The sequence below is a fragment of the Trifolium pratense genome, linkage group LG7 (assembly GCF_020283565.1).
Source record: "Trifolium pratense cultivar HEN17-A07 linkage group LG7, ARS_RC_1.1, whole genome shotgun sequence".
Lineage (NCBI taxonomy): Eukaryota > Viridiplantae > Streptophyta > Magnoliopsida > Fabales > Fabaceae > Trifolium > Trifolium pratense.
Window position 1 is genome coordinate 9,442,517 of NC_060065.1, and position 16,562 is coordinate 9,459,078.

Here is a 16,562-nt window from a genome sequence, read left to right on the forward strand (position 1 = left end):
TGTCCAAATTTTAATTCTTTTATGAATTCCTCTTTCTTTCTTTTTTCTAGGTAAGAATTGACTTTTTCTTATTTTATTTGTCTTGGGAATTGACTTTTATTTTTACTTTTCCTGAGAATTGAATTTATTTCTTTATTTGTTTTGAGAATTGAATTATATCCTTTTATATTTATTTTGATTTCCTTTAAATACCACCATATATTCACCACTCTATAATGCAAATATTCTGGGGCTCTTTTCCGTGTCTTTTACGTACCTTAGTGATGGCTATTTCTCACTCTTTCATTCCTTTGACCTTTTTCATATTGCTCCTCAAACAGGTCATAGCAGGCATTGATACAAATTGGTATGATGCTCACGCAACCTTCTATGGTGGTCCATCAGGAGCTGGAACCATGCGTAAGTTCTAAAATTAAACTTTCATTTTTATTCTATATGAGTTTTTAAATGATATAAATTGTTTATACGTTATTTAGAATCTCAACAATAAAGAATTATGAATCTCCATTATTTTGTTTGCCTAATATTGTCCACCCACATACAATTATAATAAAATAATAGATAAATCATATTTCAAGATTTTAATATCATACGTTATGTGTTACATGAAGTTCAAATGACTATTCGTTGTTAGTTATTTTATATGAATGACGAACATACGGGAAACAAGTTGTGTACCTAATCCTTTCTTGTATTTGTGCAGAGGGGGCTTGTGGTTATGGTGATCTCTACAAACAAGGATATGGACTTGCAAACACAGCACTAAGCACAGCTCTATTCAATAACGGAGCTACTTGTGGTGCTTGTTTTCAGTTAGTTTGTGTGAACGATCCTCAATGGTGCATAAAGGGTGCAAGGCCAATCACGGTAACCGCAACAAATTTTTGTCCTCCAGATTACTCCAAAACCACTGATATTTGGTGTAATCCACCACAAAAACACTTTGACTTGAGTTATAAAATGTTCACTTCTATTGCCTACGAAAAAGGCGGTATCATACCAGTTAAATATCGACGTGTTTCATGTTTCAAAAGAGGGGGTGTAAGGTTTGAGATCAATGGAAACCCTAATTTCTTGTTAGTTTTGGTGTTCAATGTTGCCAATGCTGGCGAAGTTTCTCGTGTTAGTGTCAAAGGGTCTAAGACTGGCTGGATTCCCATGAAACGCAATTGGGGACAAAAGTGGGATTCTGGAGTTAATTTGGTAGGACAAGCTTTGTCATTTCAAGTTACTACAAGTGATGGAAAAACTTTGGAGTTTTATTCAGTTTCTCCTTACAATTGGCAATTTGGACAGACTTATGAGAGTCGGGGTAATTTTTAGATAAAATTTTATACGTTAATATATCTAGTCACAAAATCATTAGGAGAATGAGTTAAAAAATAATAATTATTCGGAATATCATGTAATTTTAATTCTAGTATTTTGATGAAATCAAAGTATGTGGTTTATAAATTATTAATAGTTTATTTGTACAACTTTTCTTTTTATAATTTATGTTTAAATGATTTTCCAATTTCACTTAGAATTCTAGCTTCTTGTTTTTTCATAAAGATAAAACGTAGTAAGTAGTTTTTTTTTTCAAAATATTTAGACTTATATAAATGGCATTTTTCATAAATTAATTGTATATAGATTTATAAAAAATTACATATTGTGTGATTCTATATACAATTTATTTGTGAAAAAATCTATTTTATTATATATATATATATATATATATATATTGATACATACTTACATGCATTGTACGTAATAGAGTATAATTTTCGAAATATGGTGTATTTATTTGGAACAAAAGTTTGTGCGTCATGGGTTTTGCTCATATAATTGTAACAATTGGTTCTCTTTTTGCTATTCATCTTATCCGACAAAGTTGCTCGATGAATCATCCATATTATCTCATTGTTTTTCGTAATTCATCGCTATCACGGATAAAAACTTTGGAATATTATTTTGTTTCTCCTTACAACCGGCAATTCGGATAGATTTAGGAGGGTGGGGGAAATTTTTAGATAAAATTTAATTGAAATATATATCTAGTCACAAAATTATTAGGAGAATTGTGATAAAAATTATTAATTATTACGAGTATCATGTAATTTTAGTTCTAACATTTTGTTCACCAAAAGTCTTTCCTTTCAAAAAATATCAAGGGAAGTCTTTGTTTCTCGGGTTCAAAATGGTTTGTGGTACACTTTTTTTTTTATACTTGTTGTTTAAATTATTTTTTCCAATTCTACCATTTTTATTTATCAAACCTTTGTTTGTTGACACATTTTATTACCAAACCTTTAATTCCAAATAGAATTCAATTTTTTTTTATTTCGCTTATAAGAGTGCGATAAAAAAAAATGCTAATTGATTATTTAATCAAAATTTTTTTGGCTCAAACTATAAATGGATTTTTCACTTATAAAAAATAAAAGATAAATATATTTCAGATCAAATACTATTAAATACATTCAAGACCAAATACATTAAAACATGTCAGTTTTTATTTGACTTTTTTCTTCATATTCTTGTGTTATCATTCTATGTGAGAGTATCTTTCATACCTCATTCATCGACATATTAGCAGTCCATAAAATATAATATTTCTTTTAACAACAAAACAAAGTTGATAAAGGGGTTGAGAGAGACAAAAGAGTCTCTAGAAAATGAAGGGGAAAAAAAAGATACATATCTTAACGGTTTTTCGGTCGATTTCGTACACTAAGATCTTGGTTTTACGAGACTCTCACCCATCTACGTGCAACTATGGATGATCGATTTTTCATAACACTAACCCGAGATCCACCAAAATATTCACCTATATATGTGTATGCACGCTTGAAATTAGGCTATGTTTTGCTTTAGTTAGGGTCTCTCGATTTATTCTCTATATTTTCCTTCTCTATTACTATAGTTTTGATAGGTTTTAGAATATATATATTAAATATTTGGACCCAATAAATGCTAGCTAATTGTATTTATATTCTAAAAACTTTAATAATGGCAAAAATGAAGAGATAAACAAATGGAGAGGATCTTTATTCATTTCATTGTGGTTTGACATTTAGTTGTATGATGATGCATTAGAAGATTGTCCAAAATGATTTTTTTTTTTTTTTTGGTAAAACAGTTGTGGATGTTGAGCAGCTGGTGGACATGATTATTCTCTCTTCATGACAATAGTTTTTTAGTAAGCTTTCTGGTAATCCACGCTCGCATTACGAGTGGATAGTTAAACCCATTCTATGTTGGTGCCACTAGGAATTTATGTGGTTGGCATCATTAGTTTAACTGAAGAACTAGAAATCTCAATTATTTTGTTGTTGATAATTGTGAATCCCCGTTGTTTCTTCATCCTCCAAGGGCTTATTCTCGTCCTCTGAGAGATTATTCTAGTCCTCAATGTTGTCAAAAGTCTTATCTTTTTTCGGGAAAAGATAATTAGCAATATCTTCTTTAAAGGATCTCTTTTGCACTTGTTTAGTTTCTTCCATTTCCCAATCTATTTCATCAACACCGCTTTCGTTCATTTCATCCATTTCCTTTGCCTTCTTCTTCTCTTCAGTCGAAAAAGAATACGGAAGTGGTATTCTAACTAAACAGTGGGCAAAGATAAGAAATGAAAAAACAACAAATATTTGACCGGCATAATCTCGCAATAGTAACAGCGTGTACTTATCAAATCGCATAGTTAGCTTCGATTTGATCGAATATTTTTGCTGTAACCAGACTACTAATATCAATCCAATACATTTCATCAAAATGACCAATTAACCAACCAACAAAACTACTGAAGATCAATTAACTCATATATATATATATATATATATATATATATATATATATATATATATATATATATATATATATATATATATATATATATATATATATATATATATATATATTTCTCTATCAAAATGTTAAGCTGAATGGGCCACTAGCTTTATGGGTCTTACCCAGTCCGGAACAATAAAAGAATTTTTTTTTCTACCCCTACATTTGAAATTCTGGCACACTAGTAACACGATGTTGAACACGATGCTCCAACACTGTATGTTTGATCCGATGATCCAACACTGTGTTCAACACTGAACTAGATGAACAATAAGGAAATATAAAATGCACGAAACAGAATAACACAGTTATTTGTTAACCCAGTTCAGCATAACAGCCTACTCTGGGGGATACCAATCCAGGAGTGAATCCACTATGATAGTATTAGTTCAAAGCCCTCAATAAACGCCCCGTTTATGACTTCTCACCTAATCACCACCCGTGCTATATTCTCCCTAAGTCACACCTAGGTATGAGAACCTCCGCTCAACTCCTCTTAATCACAGCCACTGTGATCGTACACGTTACAGTTTACAGATGAAGACACACTTCTTAAAACATCCACCAATTCCGTACTTCAAAGCTTAGGAATGGTTCATACACACTATCTCCTTGCTTAGAAGCTCCAGAGATATTACAACACAGTAACACACAGTCCTTAATCTTGCATCAAGGTAATACAAGAAGAGGAACACAATTAACAATACTAGATGTAACACCCCGAACTAACTACCCTTAAAAACGTGATCTTAAAAACTTTTTAAAGATAAGTAGCCGGAGCGCTACGGAAAAACAGTTTTATAAAACGATCGTGCACACGACACGAAACGTCGCAGCGGAAAACATAACATAAAGGATTTTCAAAGCAATGAACAAAATAGTTCAAAAGATAATTCATTAACATAAAACATAAGTCAAGATGTTCACATCGATATACGACAGAATACAAACGATCCCCGACTCGATGTTACAACATACCAGAGCACTAATATACATCACAACCAAACTAACTTAACAAAACTATACAAAGGTAGCCTACACTAGCTCCTCACCAAAAGTGCTCCACACCAAAACGATCTACAGCTAAAGCTCGATCGAAACCTCGACCTGAATACCTGAACCCCCAAAGGTCCAGCACATAACAAATAGGTAGAGAGTTAGTAAACATAATCACATACATACGAATATAGAAACGCACCTATATCCGACCTAATCATGCATAACTAACTCACACACATACATAAGCAAATAGAATAAAACAAGTAAACAATTACTCGCAAATACACAACCAGATAGTTTCACGTCGTTTCGGACAACACAAAGAACTCACATAACACTTACCAAATAAATGCACATTTACTTAAACGCGACTAATGCCAAACATTCAATGTCATGCCAACCTAGACACGACTAATGCATGTGGTACCATCGTCTTTATCAAAGAACCTGACCTTTGATATCCTCTTTATTGGGCAAGCCCAATATCCTCTTTATCAGACAAGTCTGAAATCCCTAAATAATGCATGAATGTATGAATGTCATGCAAATACCAAACATATGGTAAACTCACAAATGGATAACCTAATCCAACTTACTTCTTTATCAGACAAGCTGATATCCCTCTTTATTAAAGTATACAAACCTTAATATTCTTCTTTGACATTTTATATAAATGCCATTACACAACACAATTATTAAACATATAATAATTCCAAACCAAAACGAAACCAAATACATGGATACACACACTTTACAAACATTAACAAAAATTGCTGTCACAGAGCTGTTCGCTGAGCGAAGCCGTAGCGAACCCGTAGCGAACTATTCGCTGAGCGAACAGGTAGCGAACAACATCAGAGGGTTACAGGTACATGGCGAACAGGTAGCGAACTCGTAGCGAACTATTCGCTGAGCGAACAGGTAGCGAACCACACCAGAAAATATCTGTTCTTGAGTTTCTAAGGCGGTTTAACATTGATTCCACTCAAAAATCCATCTAAACATGTTATAAATGCATAACAAGTGATCAATCATGTATATACCATACATATATACATGAATCAACAATCAAAAACACCAAAACACATCACACATACAAAATCATGTCAATTTCTTGCAAAATAAGCAAAGTTGCATAAACATGCAAAACCATCATCAAACATAAACATATTCCCTCCTAGATGTTCATTAAGCATACTAAGATGAAAAGACATGTTTATGATAAAGAAACTTCACCCAAACCCCAAAGAAATTGGATGAGAGAGTTTAGGAATGGAGGCTAGACACCTCCCCTCTCTTGGATCACCCAAGCTTATGCTTAACCACTCTCACCTTGGATTGAATGATGATTCTTGCCTCTAAACCTCTTCTCCTTGCTCGTGTTCTTCTTCTTGCTCTCCTAGGGTTCTTGCTTTGTTTCTAAGCTTACAAACCTCACTTCTCATGAAAAAATGAATTGTGATCCTATTCATGGGTTTGACTTGGTACTTATACTACTCTCCAAATCTCTTGGTTCAAGCCCAACTTGCCTAAGCCCACTAAGCTTCTATCTCACGCCCAAGCCCACTAACACGACAAAGGTTTCGCTCACAAACTTATGTTCGCGATAAATAATCATAGGTCGCGTAAATAAATATTTAACACTAACCCAAAATATAAGCAAATATATAAAATATCGATTTACTAAAAATCGGGTCGTTACAACTCTACCCCCCTTAAAAGAATTTCGCCCTCGAAATTTCCTAAGAGATAAAACAGAGAACGAACCCTCAACGCGGCATCTTCGGTTTCTTGCATACCGGACTCTTGTGACCTTCCTCGCCACAATTGAAACAAAACACTTTCACCCGACAAGCATCGGCCTTGTGCCCAAACTGTCCACAATTGAAACACTTGTCGCTTTTCCTCGGGCAATCATATGACATATGACCCCGCTCTCCACATTTGTAACAACTTCCACTTCCTTGCTTCTTCTTTCCACTTCCATTGCCCTTGTTCTCATATGGCTTACCACGATCCAAACCTTTTCCTTTCCTATCATTCAAAACCTTATAGTAGTTGGTCTTGGCTTTGCTATCTTCATCACAAATCCTTGCCTTGGTCATAAGGGTCGGAAAATCCCTGATTTCAGAAAATCCAATCAAAAGCTTGATATCCGGACGAAGTCCACTCTCAAACTTGACACACTTATCCTCTTCGGCTTCCACCGTGTTGTAGTGTGGACTAAACACACACAAAGCTTCAAACTTAGCCGAATACTCGGCGACCGATAAATTTCCTTGCTTGAGCTCCATGAACTCGATCACTTTCTTGTTCTTCACATCAGCCGGAAAGTACTTCCTTAAAAATTCCCTTTTGAAAGTTTCCCAAACGATGGCAACACCGTCCACTCCTATCCTGAGTCTCACATTCCTCCACCAAACGATTGCCTCCTCTCTAAGGGCATAAGTTCCCAAAGTAGTCTTGTTCTCCTCAGAACAACCCATTGCTTCAAAGATGATCTCAACCTCATCTAACCACTTGATAGCCCCCTCCGGGTTATAGCCTCCGGTAAACAGAGTTGGTTTATGCGACATAAACCTTTCCAATCTTTTCTCACTATCCCTTCCCGGGTCATTATCCCTTACCACCAATGTAGTCAAAGCAGTCAAAGCTTGTGCAATCTGAGCGTTGGTCCTAGCAGCAGCCATGATTCCGGAACGAATCACAACTCGACGTTAGAATGTATTAACAGTGTACCCAACACATGCTTCATACAAGAGAAAGAAAATCCTAATGGCTCACATGAACCGACCTGCTCTGATACCAACTATTGTAACACCCCGAACTAACTACCCTTAAAAACGTGATCTTAAAAACTTTTTAAAGATAAGTAGCCGGAGCGCTACGGAAAAACATTTTTATAAAACGATCGTGCACACGACACGAAACGTCGCAGCGGAAAACATAACATAAAGGATTTTCAAAGCAATGAACAAAATAGTTCAAAAGATAATTCATTAACATAAAACATAAGTCAAGATGTTCACATCGATATACGACAGAATACAAACGATCCCCGACTCGATGTTACAACATACCAGAGCACTAATATACATCACAACCAAACTAACTTAACAAAACTATACAAAGGTAGCCTACACTAGCTCCTCACCAAAAGTGCTCCACACCAAAACGATCTACAGCTAAAGCTCGATCGAAACCTCGACCTGAATACCTGAACCCCCAAAGGTCCAGCACATAACAAATAGGTAGAGAGTTAGTAAACATAATCACATACATACGAATATAGAAACGCACCTATATCCGACCTAATCATGCATAACTAACTCACACACATACATAAGCAAATAGAATAAAACAAGTAAACAATTACTCGCAAATACACAACCAGATAGTTTCACGTCGTTTCGGACAACACAAAGAACTCACATAACACTTACCAAATAAATGCACATTTACTTAAACGCGACTAATGCCAAACATTCAATGTCATGCCAACCTAGACACGACTAATGCATGTGGTACCATCGTCTTTATCAAAGAACCTGACCTTTGATATCCTCTTTATTGGGCAAGCCCAATATCCTCTTTATCAGACAAGTCTGAAATCCCTAAATAATGCATGAATGTATGAATGTCATGCAAATACCAAACATATGGTAAACTCACAAATGGATAACCTAATCCAACTTACTTCTTTATCAGACAAGCTGATATCCCTCTTTATTAAAGTATACAAACCTTAATATTCTTCTTTGACATTTTATATAAATGCCATTACACAACACAATTATTAAACATATAATAATTCCAAACCAAAACGAAACCAAATACATGGATACACACACTTTACAAACATTAACAAAAATTGCTGTCACAGAGCTGTTCGCTGAGCGAAGCCGTAGCGAACCCGTAGCGAACTATTCGCTGAGCGAACAGGTAGCGAACAACATCAGAGGGTTACAGGTACATGGCGAACAGGTAGCGAACTCGTAGCGAACTATTCGCTGAGCGAACAGGTAGCGAACCACACCAGAAAATATCTGTTCTTGAGTTTCTAAGGCGGTTTAACATTGATTCCACTCAAAAATCCATCTAAACATGTTATAAATGCATAACAAGTGATCAATCATGTATATACCATACATATATACATGAATCAACAATCAAAAACACCAAAACACATCACACATACAAAATCATGTCAATTTCTTGCAAAATAAGCAAAGTTGCATAAACATGCAAAACCATCATCAAACATAAACATATTCCCTCCTAGATGTTCATTAAGCATACTAAGATGAAAAGACATGTTTATGATAAAGAAACTTCACCCAAACCCCAAAGAAATTGGATGAGAGAGTTTAGGAATGGAGGCTAGACACCTCCCCTCTCTTGGATCACCCAAGCTTATGCTTAACCACTCTCACCTTGGATTGAATGATGATTCTTGCCTCTAAACCTCTTCTCCTTGCTCGTGTTCTTCTTCTTGCTCTCCTAGGGTTCTTGCTTTGTTTCTAAGCTTACAAACCTCACTTCTCATGAAAAAATGAATTGTGATCCTATTCATGGGTTTGACTTGGTACTTATACTACTCTCCAAATCTCTTGGTTCAAGCCCAACTTGCCTAAGCCCACTAAGCTTCTATCTCACGCCCAAGTCCACTAACACGACAAAGGTTTCGCTCACAAACTTATGTTCGCGATAAATAATCATAGGTCGCGTAAATAAATATTTAACACTAACCCAAAATATAAGCAAATATATAAAATATCGATTTACTAAAAATCGGGTCGTTACACTAGAACCCTAAACACACGCTTTGTAAAACTCAATTTCGGTTTCAGTGAGTTGCACAAGGGTTCAGTCTTCCTTTATATAGCACGAGCTAGGTCTTGAATTGGGCTTCAAAAACGCAGCAGGTCCAGAAGTTACTTCAAGGAATATTCTTGTATCAAATGTTTTGTTTCCTAAAATAGTTGATTTGTTTAGAAACAAAACTAGGTCATGGCCGTCTTCTAGAACATCAGGAAAGGCGCTACTTAGTGCACAATACTTCAGGTCAAAGCAACCTTGTAGAAGAAAAATATATTTTCCACAAATATATTTTCACGAAATATTTATTCCTTCCATAAATATATTTATTGTCCATAAATATATTTATTGTCCATAAATATATTTTCAGTAGCAATCTCCTTGAATATATTTTCAATAATAATCTCCTTGAACCATAAAGATTTATTTGAAATAAATCTTTTATATTTTCTACAACAATCTTCACAAAATATATTTTAGAATCAAATCTTTATCTCTTAATATTGAGGAACAAATAACACATAAATCGCTTACTGAAGATTCTGGAAACACCTGTGTGTTGGCACACAAATTAAAAGGCGTGGATTAATTCTTCAATCAAATCTTTCAAAGATCTTACGCAAAAATATATCATTCGCGAAAACAGAGCGCACTGGATGTGGTATCCAATGTTGAAGCATGAATGTTGTATCCAATGTTGAAGCATTCTATCCAACATCTTGCTTGAATATTTGTTTTAGCAAAATGAGGCCAACATAAAACACCAACAATCTCCCCCTTTGGCAATTTTTGGCTAAAACAACTTAAGATCATTTCAACCAATCTAGAGAGATACATCACCTACCTTTCTTCAAATCAACATAAGCACACAGTCATGAAGTAAAGTAGAACATCTTCAAATGCAGTTTTCTATAGAACTTCTCAGATGAAAAAGCAAATAAGAATAGCTGTATCGCACAAGAATAACAGAGGCATGCAACAGCGGAATAGTGAACACAACTCGCCTCACAGAAAAACGCCAATGGAGTGACAAATATTCTCATAAAAAGAATCATCGGGGAAAAATAAATTCCCTCAAGGCTGAGAGAAATAAACTCTCAGGAATCAAGATGTTCATTTTCAACAGAGCATCAGGTAACGTGATTCAGCATCGATTAGAACATCTAGCATTGGTCCACTGAAGGCAAACCAAGGCAAACCACAGCACATAATACTACTCTTCACAGATTCAGCAGACAATCAGCAGTACATCAGGCAGACTTACTAACTCTCCCCCTTTTTAGTCACAAAATATGCCAAACAGAAGCTTCATGAACGAAGAGTATCACAGAAATCCATAGTGCAGAGTATCAGAGCATAACAAATCCATATATTAGTATCTAGCAATCCGTAGTCTTGTAATAGCAGAAGCATTACTTCACATACAAAAATGCAGCAGTATTGCTATACATAACATATACACACTCCACAACAGGAAAGGCAAATGTCTCTACATTAAGCACCACATCATGAAACATCAGATAACTACTCCCTTTCAAGACATGCATAACAGAGTATCAAAACATCACACACCACTCATGCAAAGCACATTCAGAACATATGCAAAGCACATACATCAGATACTATACATCACATACTGCTACCGTGCCTACAGCAGATGTTAGAGCATCTGTCAGCACATCATGCTCACTAAATAATACTCCTCCCCCTCAATATCAGAGATGAGCAAAAATTTAATCAAACATGTTTACTCCCCCTAAAAAAGTGCATATCATAACAAGGTATCCGAGTACCACATGCATATCAGAACTTACTCCCCCTTAATCCTTACAGAGCAAACATAAGTACTACGACACATATCAGATGTTGCAACATCAAATAGCACATCAACATACTGCACACTACTAACTACCAACTACTCCCCCTTTTTTTTAGACAAAATAGGGTCTTCATAGAAGTAGCAGAAAAACCAGAGACACAGTGCAGAATATCACAGTCAAGATGCACACAAGGTGCTTAAATTTAGATCATAGCCCACACATGAAAAATAAATCCAAAAGAAAACATTACACAGAGGCACTGTCTTGGGGAATCATTTCCCTCATCTTCAACCTCAGAGTCTTCTTCCTCATTATCACCACCTGCACCAACACTCAAATTATCATCAACACCTGCGTCAGTTGCTTCTAATGCAGCTTCTTCAAGCTTCAGAGCATGAATCATTCGCTCAAACTACAACTTCTTTTCATCCAGCTAACTAGAGGTTGTAACAAGCATATCTACTACCTCCATCACAACAAACACATAGTCAACAAAAAAATAGACATTTCCCCTTGTTTGCATAATATGACAAGGGCATAAGAAAACATTGTTCCAATCTCCCATGAACAGTCTTTGGCTGAGGTTCATCCAAGAAGTCAACCTCATCAAGATCAATCATCTCTTGTTCTTCATCTACTATCTTTTCAGACTCAGTATCTTTATCACCAAGAGAGACAACTTTCTCTATACTTTCCTCTGTTTTAGAGTCTTCAATAGCATCAGCAGGAATATCATTCTTTTCTTTGTCCTGCAATTCATCTTCAGTAGCAGCCTCAAAATCACAGCTATCACCAAAAGACTCAGTGATAGTGGTAGCATTTGGATTAGGCTGGACAGAGGATGTTCCAACATCCTGTGCAACATCAAGGGTAGTAATGTTCTCCTTGATAGAAAAGGTAACAAGCTCAACAACAGAATCAGAGATGGACTTATCAGATGGAGCCACATGATCATTCACAACTACAAATGGTTGTACAGTAGCATCAACAGTATTATCAGAGTTTAACATGGTGATCTGATTGGAATAAAATAGTTTTTGATTGAATTGAACTTCAAACACAGCACAATCAGTGGGACAGTAGGTGAAAGAGAGTTGATTGCATGTTATGACACAGTTATGGCAATTTTGATATGATTGCCCGGAATTAGCGTGCATCACTGGTGGGAGCGAAGTGAAAAATGTGGTTGCACGCTCAAAACTCCTTAACTGCTACAATTCCTTATGCAGGCAAATTCTTAATTTTCCCCTTAGCCTTTCAAACTCAACAACATCCAATGCTTTACTGAATATGTCAGCCACCTGTTCTTCAATAGCAACATGATCAAGCTTCACAATATTTTCTTCAGCTAAATCCCTGATAAATGGGACTTTGTTGACACGGGCAGGTTCTGATTTAGGATTAGTAGATTCATTGTTAGAACCTGAAACTTCATCAAATACAATATCATATGACTGTTGAATGGATGATTCAACATCTGCTGTTTTGGTTGATGGTGCATCATCAACTACCACATTGATTGATTCCATGGTAACTTTAGTTCTAGAGTTATAAACTCTGTAAGCTCTGCTGTTTGTGGAGTATCCAAGAAAAATTCCTTCTGATGCACATAAATCAAAGAATTTTTCATTCTCAAATTCTTTGCCATGATCACTTCTTATTCTTACAATAACAACCTCTTTTTCTCTTTGAAGTTGTAAGCATAAGTTTCTAAAAGTTTCAAAGCTGTCTGATTTTTCTCTAAGGAAATCTATCCAAGTGAATCTAGAAAAATCATCTTCAAAAGCAAAAACATACCTTTTACCACCAAGACTTTCAGTCTGCATAGGTCCCATCAGATCTATGTGTAATAGTTCAAGTGCTCTAGATGTAACCGGATGTTGGAGCCTCGGATGTGCCACCATGGTTTGCTTACCTATTTGGCACTCACCACATATAGTTCCTTCCTCAATCTTGAGCTTTGGATTCCCCCTGATTGCTTCTTCTGCTATGACCTTCTTCAAACCTCTCAGATGTAAGTGACCAATTTCTTGATGCCACGGCTTCACTTTATCCTCTTTGCTTAAGAGACAAGTGGACAAGTGGTTTTCTTCTTCAGAGACCCATAAGTAGCAGTTGTCCTTTGACATCACACCCTTCATCAAGAGTCTTCCTTCTTCATTTATAACAAGACATTCTGACTTTGTGAAGTTTACTTTCATGCCTTGATCACACAACTGGCTAATGCTGATTAGATTAGTTGTAAGGCCTTTCACCAATAGAACATTATCTAGATTTGGCAATCCATTGTTGATTAGATTCCCAATTCCTTTTATCTCTCCCTTAGCTCCATCACCAAAGGTTACATAACTTGTGGCATAGGATTTTAAGTTGGCAAGATATCCTTCCACTCCAGTCATGTGTCTTGAACATCCACTGTCAAAGTACCAATCTTGTCTAGATGATGCTCGTAGTGATGTGTGAGCTATCAGACATACATCATTCTCCTTTTCTTTCCACTCTTTCTTAGTCTTCACATTTTCTGGCTTTGGTGCAGGTGACCGGAAATTCTTTGGGTAACCATACAATTTATAGCAATAAGGCCTTATGTGCCCTTTCCTACCACAATAGTGACATCTCCAGTTCCTTCTCCTAGAATTAGGTCTTGACCAATTATTCCGATGTGGAGGAGGATGTTGAGGCATCGATCCAGTCTGTGCAGGAGGCTTAGGTTTGGGTTTTAACCAAGTGTCGGTTCCCTGGTGTGTGGGAGGATGTGGTGGTAAAAAGCCAGCACTGACAGGAAAAGTCTTCTCGATGGGAGTACTGATTGTAGCTTTGTTGTATCCCATTTGTTGATCAACAATCTCATAGTCAAAGCCAATTGGTTTCTTTCCTGCACTTTGTTTCAACAACATGGCTTGAAATTTTTCTTCTCCTGACCCATAAACTCTGACTTGTTTTCTAGCATGCTCCAAGTCACCATTCAGATTTTCAATTTCTTTGTTGAGAGTATCAATCGTTACCAGACATTCATTCTTCTCAGCTTGCAGTTGACAATTCGCCTTCTTTTGTTTTTCCAACGCTTTATAAACTTCATTGCTTCTGATGAACAGATCCTTATAGGTAGTAAGCAGTTCCTCATAGGATGTTCCATCACATGATTTAGCATCAGATTCACACACACCTGTCAATGCATTGACATGTTTTGCAGATCCACTTTCAGTTTCCTCCTCTGGGTCATCCTCATCTGACCAAGTGATAGTCAGACTTTTCCTTTGTCTCTTCAGAAAGGTAGGACATTCAGCTTTGATGTGTCCATATCCTTCACATTCATGACACTGGACCCCTTTTGACTGACTGGTTTTCTCATCACTTCTAGCCCTTCTTTGATCATTGGTCTGTTTGTTGATGTCGAGCTTGATGCTTGGCACATTGAACTTAGACTTTTTGTCCATTCTTTTCATGACTCTGTTGAATTGCCTTCCTAGCAAGACCATTGCTTCTGACAAACTTTCACCACTCTCCAGATCTGATTCTTCATCTTCTCCAGTGTTGGAGGCAAAAGCTAAACTTTTATTTTTCTTTTCTTTTCTTTGATTCATGCCTAGCTCATAGGTTTGAAGAGATCCTATTAGCTCATCTACTTGGATAGTTGCTAGGTCTTGAGACTCTTCTATTGCTGTTACCTTCATGTCAAACCTCTTAGGAAGAGATCTGAGAATTTTGCTTACAAGCTTCTCATCAGATATGGGTTCTCCTAACGCATCAAATGAGTTTGCAAATTCTAGAATATTCATGTGAAAATCATGAATGGTCTCTTCTTCCTTCATACACAGGTTTTCAAAGTTTGTACGAAGCATCTGAAGTTTAGACAATTTTACCTTGCTTGTTCCTTCATGTGCTTTCCTTAGTATTTCCCATGCATTCTTTGCTACAGTGCATCGTTTGACAAGTCTGAACATATTGATGTCCACTCCATTGAAGATGGCATTTAGAGCTTTTGAGTTACCAAGAGCTAGTTCATCCTCATCCTTTGAGTAGTCCTTTACTGCCTTAACCTCAGTTGTCTTGTTCCCGTCTTTGTCAAGAACAACTGGAGCCTCCCAGCCATTTTCAATAGCTTTCCATGTTCTGCTGTCAATGGATTTTAAGAAAGCCATCATCCGAGCTTTCCAATAGTCATAGTTCTCAGGCCCTATCAGTAGGGGCGGTCTGGAAACTGTTCCTCCTTCCTTGTCCATTTCACCAGAAAGTACTTTCCCTGGAGCTCACCCTAAATCCAGAACAGGGTGCCCGCTCTGATACCAATTGAAATTCTGGCACACTAGTAACACGATGTTGAACACGATGCTCCAACACTGTATGTTTGATCCGATGATCCAACACTGTGTTCAACACTGAACTAGATGAACAATAAGGAAATATAAAATGCACGAAACAGAATAACACAGTTATTTGTTAACCCAGTTCAGCATAACAGCCTACTCTGGGGGATACCAATCCAGGAGTGAATCCACTATGATAGTATTAGTTCAAAGCCCTCAATAAACGCCCCGTTTATGACTTCTCACCTAATCACCACCCGTGCTATATTCTACCTAAGTCACACCTAGGTATGAGAACCTCCGCTCAACTCCTCTTAATCACAGCCACTGTGATCGTACACGTTACAGTTTACAGATGAAGACACACTTCTTAAAACATCCACCAATTCCGTACTTCAAAGCTTAGGAATGGTTCATACACACTATCTCCTTGCTTAGAAGCTCCAGAGATATTACAACACAGTAACACACAGTCCTTAATCTTGCATCAAGGTAATACAAGAAGAGGAACACAATTAACAATACTAGAACCCTAAACACACGCTTTGTAAAACTCAATTTCGGTTTCAGTGAGTTGCACAAGGGTTCAGTCTTCCTTTATATAGCACGAGCTAGGTCTTGAATTGGGCTTCAAAAACGCAGCAGGTCCAGAAGTTACTTCAAGGAATATTCTTGTATCAAATGTTTTGTTTCCTAAAATAGTTGATTTGTTTAGAAACAAAACTAGGTCATGGCCGTCTTCTAGAACATCAGGAAAGGCGCTACTTAGTGCACAATACTTCAGGTC

General features: G+C 36.5%; 2 protein-coding genes across 2 annotated transcripts; one reads left to right on the plus strand and one right to left on the minus strand.

Moving 5' to 3' along the window:
• The first annotated feature begins 263 nt into the window (after window positions 1–263).
• Window positions 264–1,323, plus strand: LOC123894829 (expansin-A23-like). The gene is made up of 2 exons (XM_045944906.1): window positions 264–399; window positions 704–1,323. The coding sequence occupies exons 1-2, from the start codon at window positions 264–266 to the stop codon at window positions 1,321–1,323; spliced, it is 756 nt and encodes a 251-aa protein (XP_045800862.1).
• Window positions 1,324–12,679: 11,356 nt separating this feature from the next.
• Window positions 12,680–15,691, minus strand: LOC123895807. The gene is made up of 3 exons (XM_045946291.1): window positions 13,946–15,691; window positions 13,266–13,789; window positions 12,680–13,154 (listed from the first exon to the last, which is right to left on the minus strand). The coding sequence occupies exons 1-3, from the start codon at window positions 15,689–15,691 to the stop codon at window positions 12,680–12,682; spliced, it is 2,745 nt and encodes a 914-aa protein (XP_045802247.1).
• Window positions 15,692–16,562: the final 871 nt, after the last annotated feature.

What these genes read in the sequence shown, in the direction of transcription:
- LOC123894829 (XM_045944906.1), top strand. Translation starts at nt 264, where the DNA reads ATGGCTATTTCTCACTCTTTCATTCCTTTGACCTTTTTCATATTGCTC. An exon ending in ATCAGGAGCTGGAACCATGC is followed by an intron (nt 400 to 703) that starts GTAAGTTCTAAA and finishes GTATTTGTGCAG; the next exon opens with AGGGGGCTTGTGGTTATGGT.
- LOC123895807 (XM_045946291.1), bottom strand. Translation starts at nt 15,691, where the DNA reads ATGGACAAGGAAGGAGGAACAGTTTCCAGACCGCCCCTACTGATAGGG. An exon ending in GGAAAGAAAAGGAGAATGAT is followed by an intron (nt 13,790 to 13,945) that starts GTATGTCTGATA and finishes GATGGAGCTAAG; the next exon opens with GGAGAGATAAAAGGAATTGG. An exon ending in GAAAGTCTTGGTGGTAAAAG is followed by an intron (nt 13,155 to 13,265) that starts GTATGTTTTTGC and finishes ACAACTTCAAAG; the next exon opens with AGAAAAAGAGGTTGTTATTG.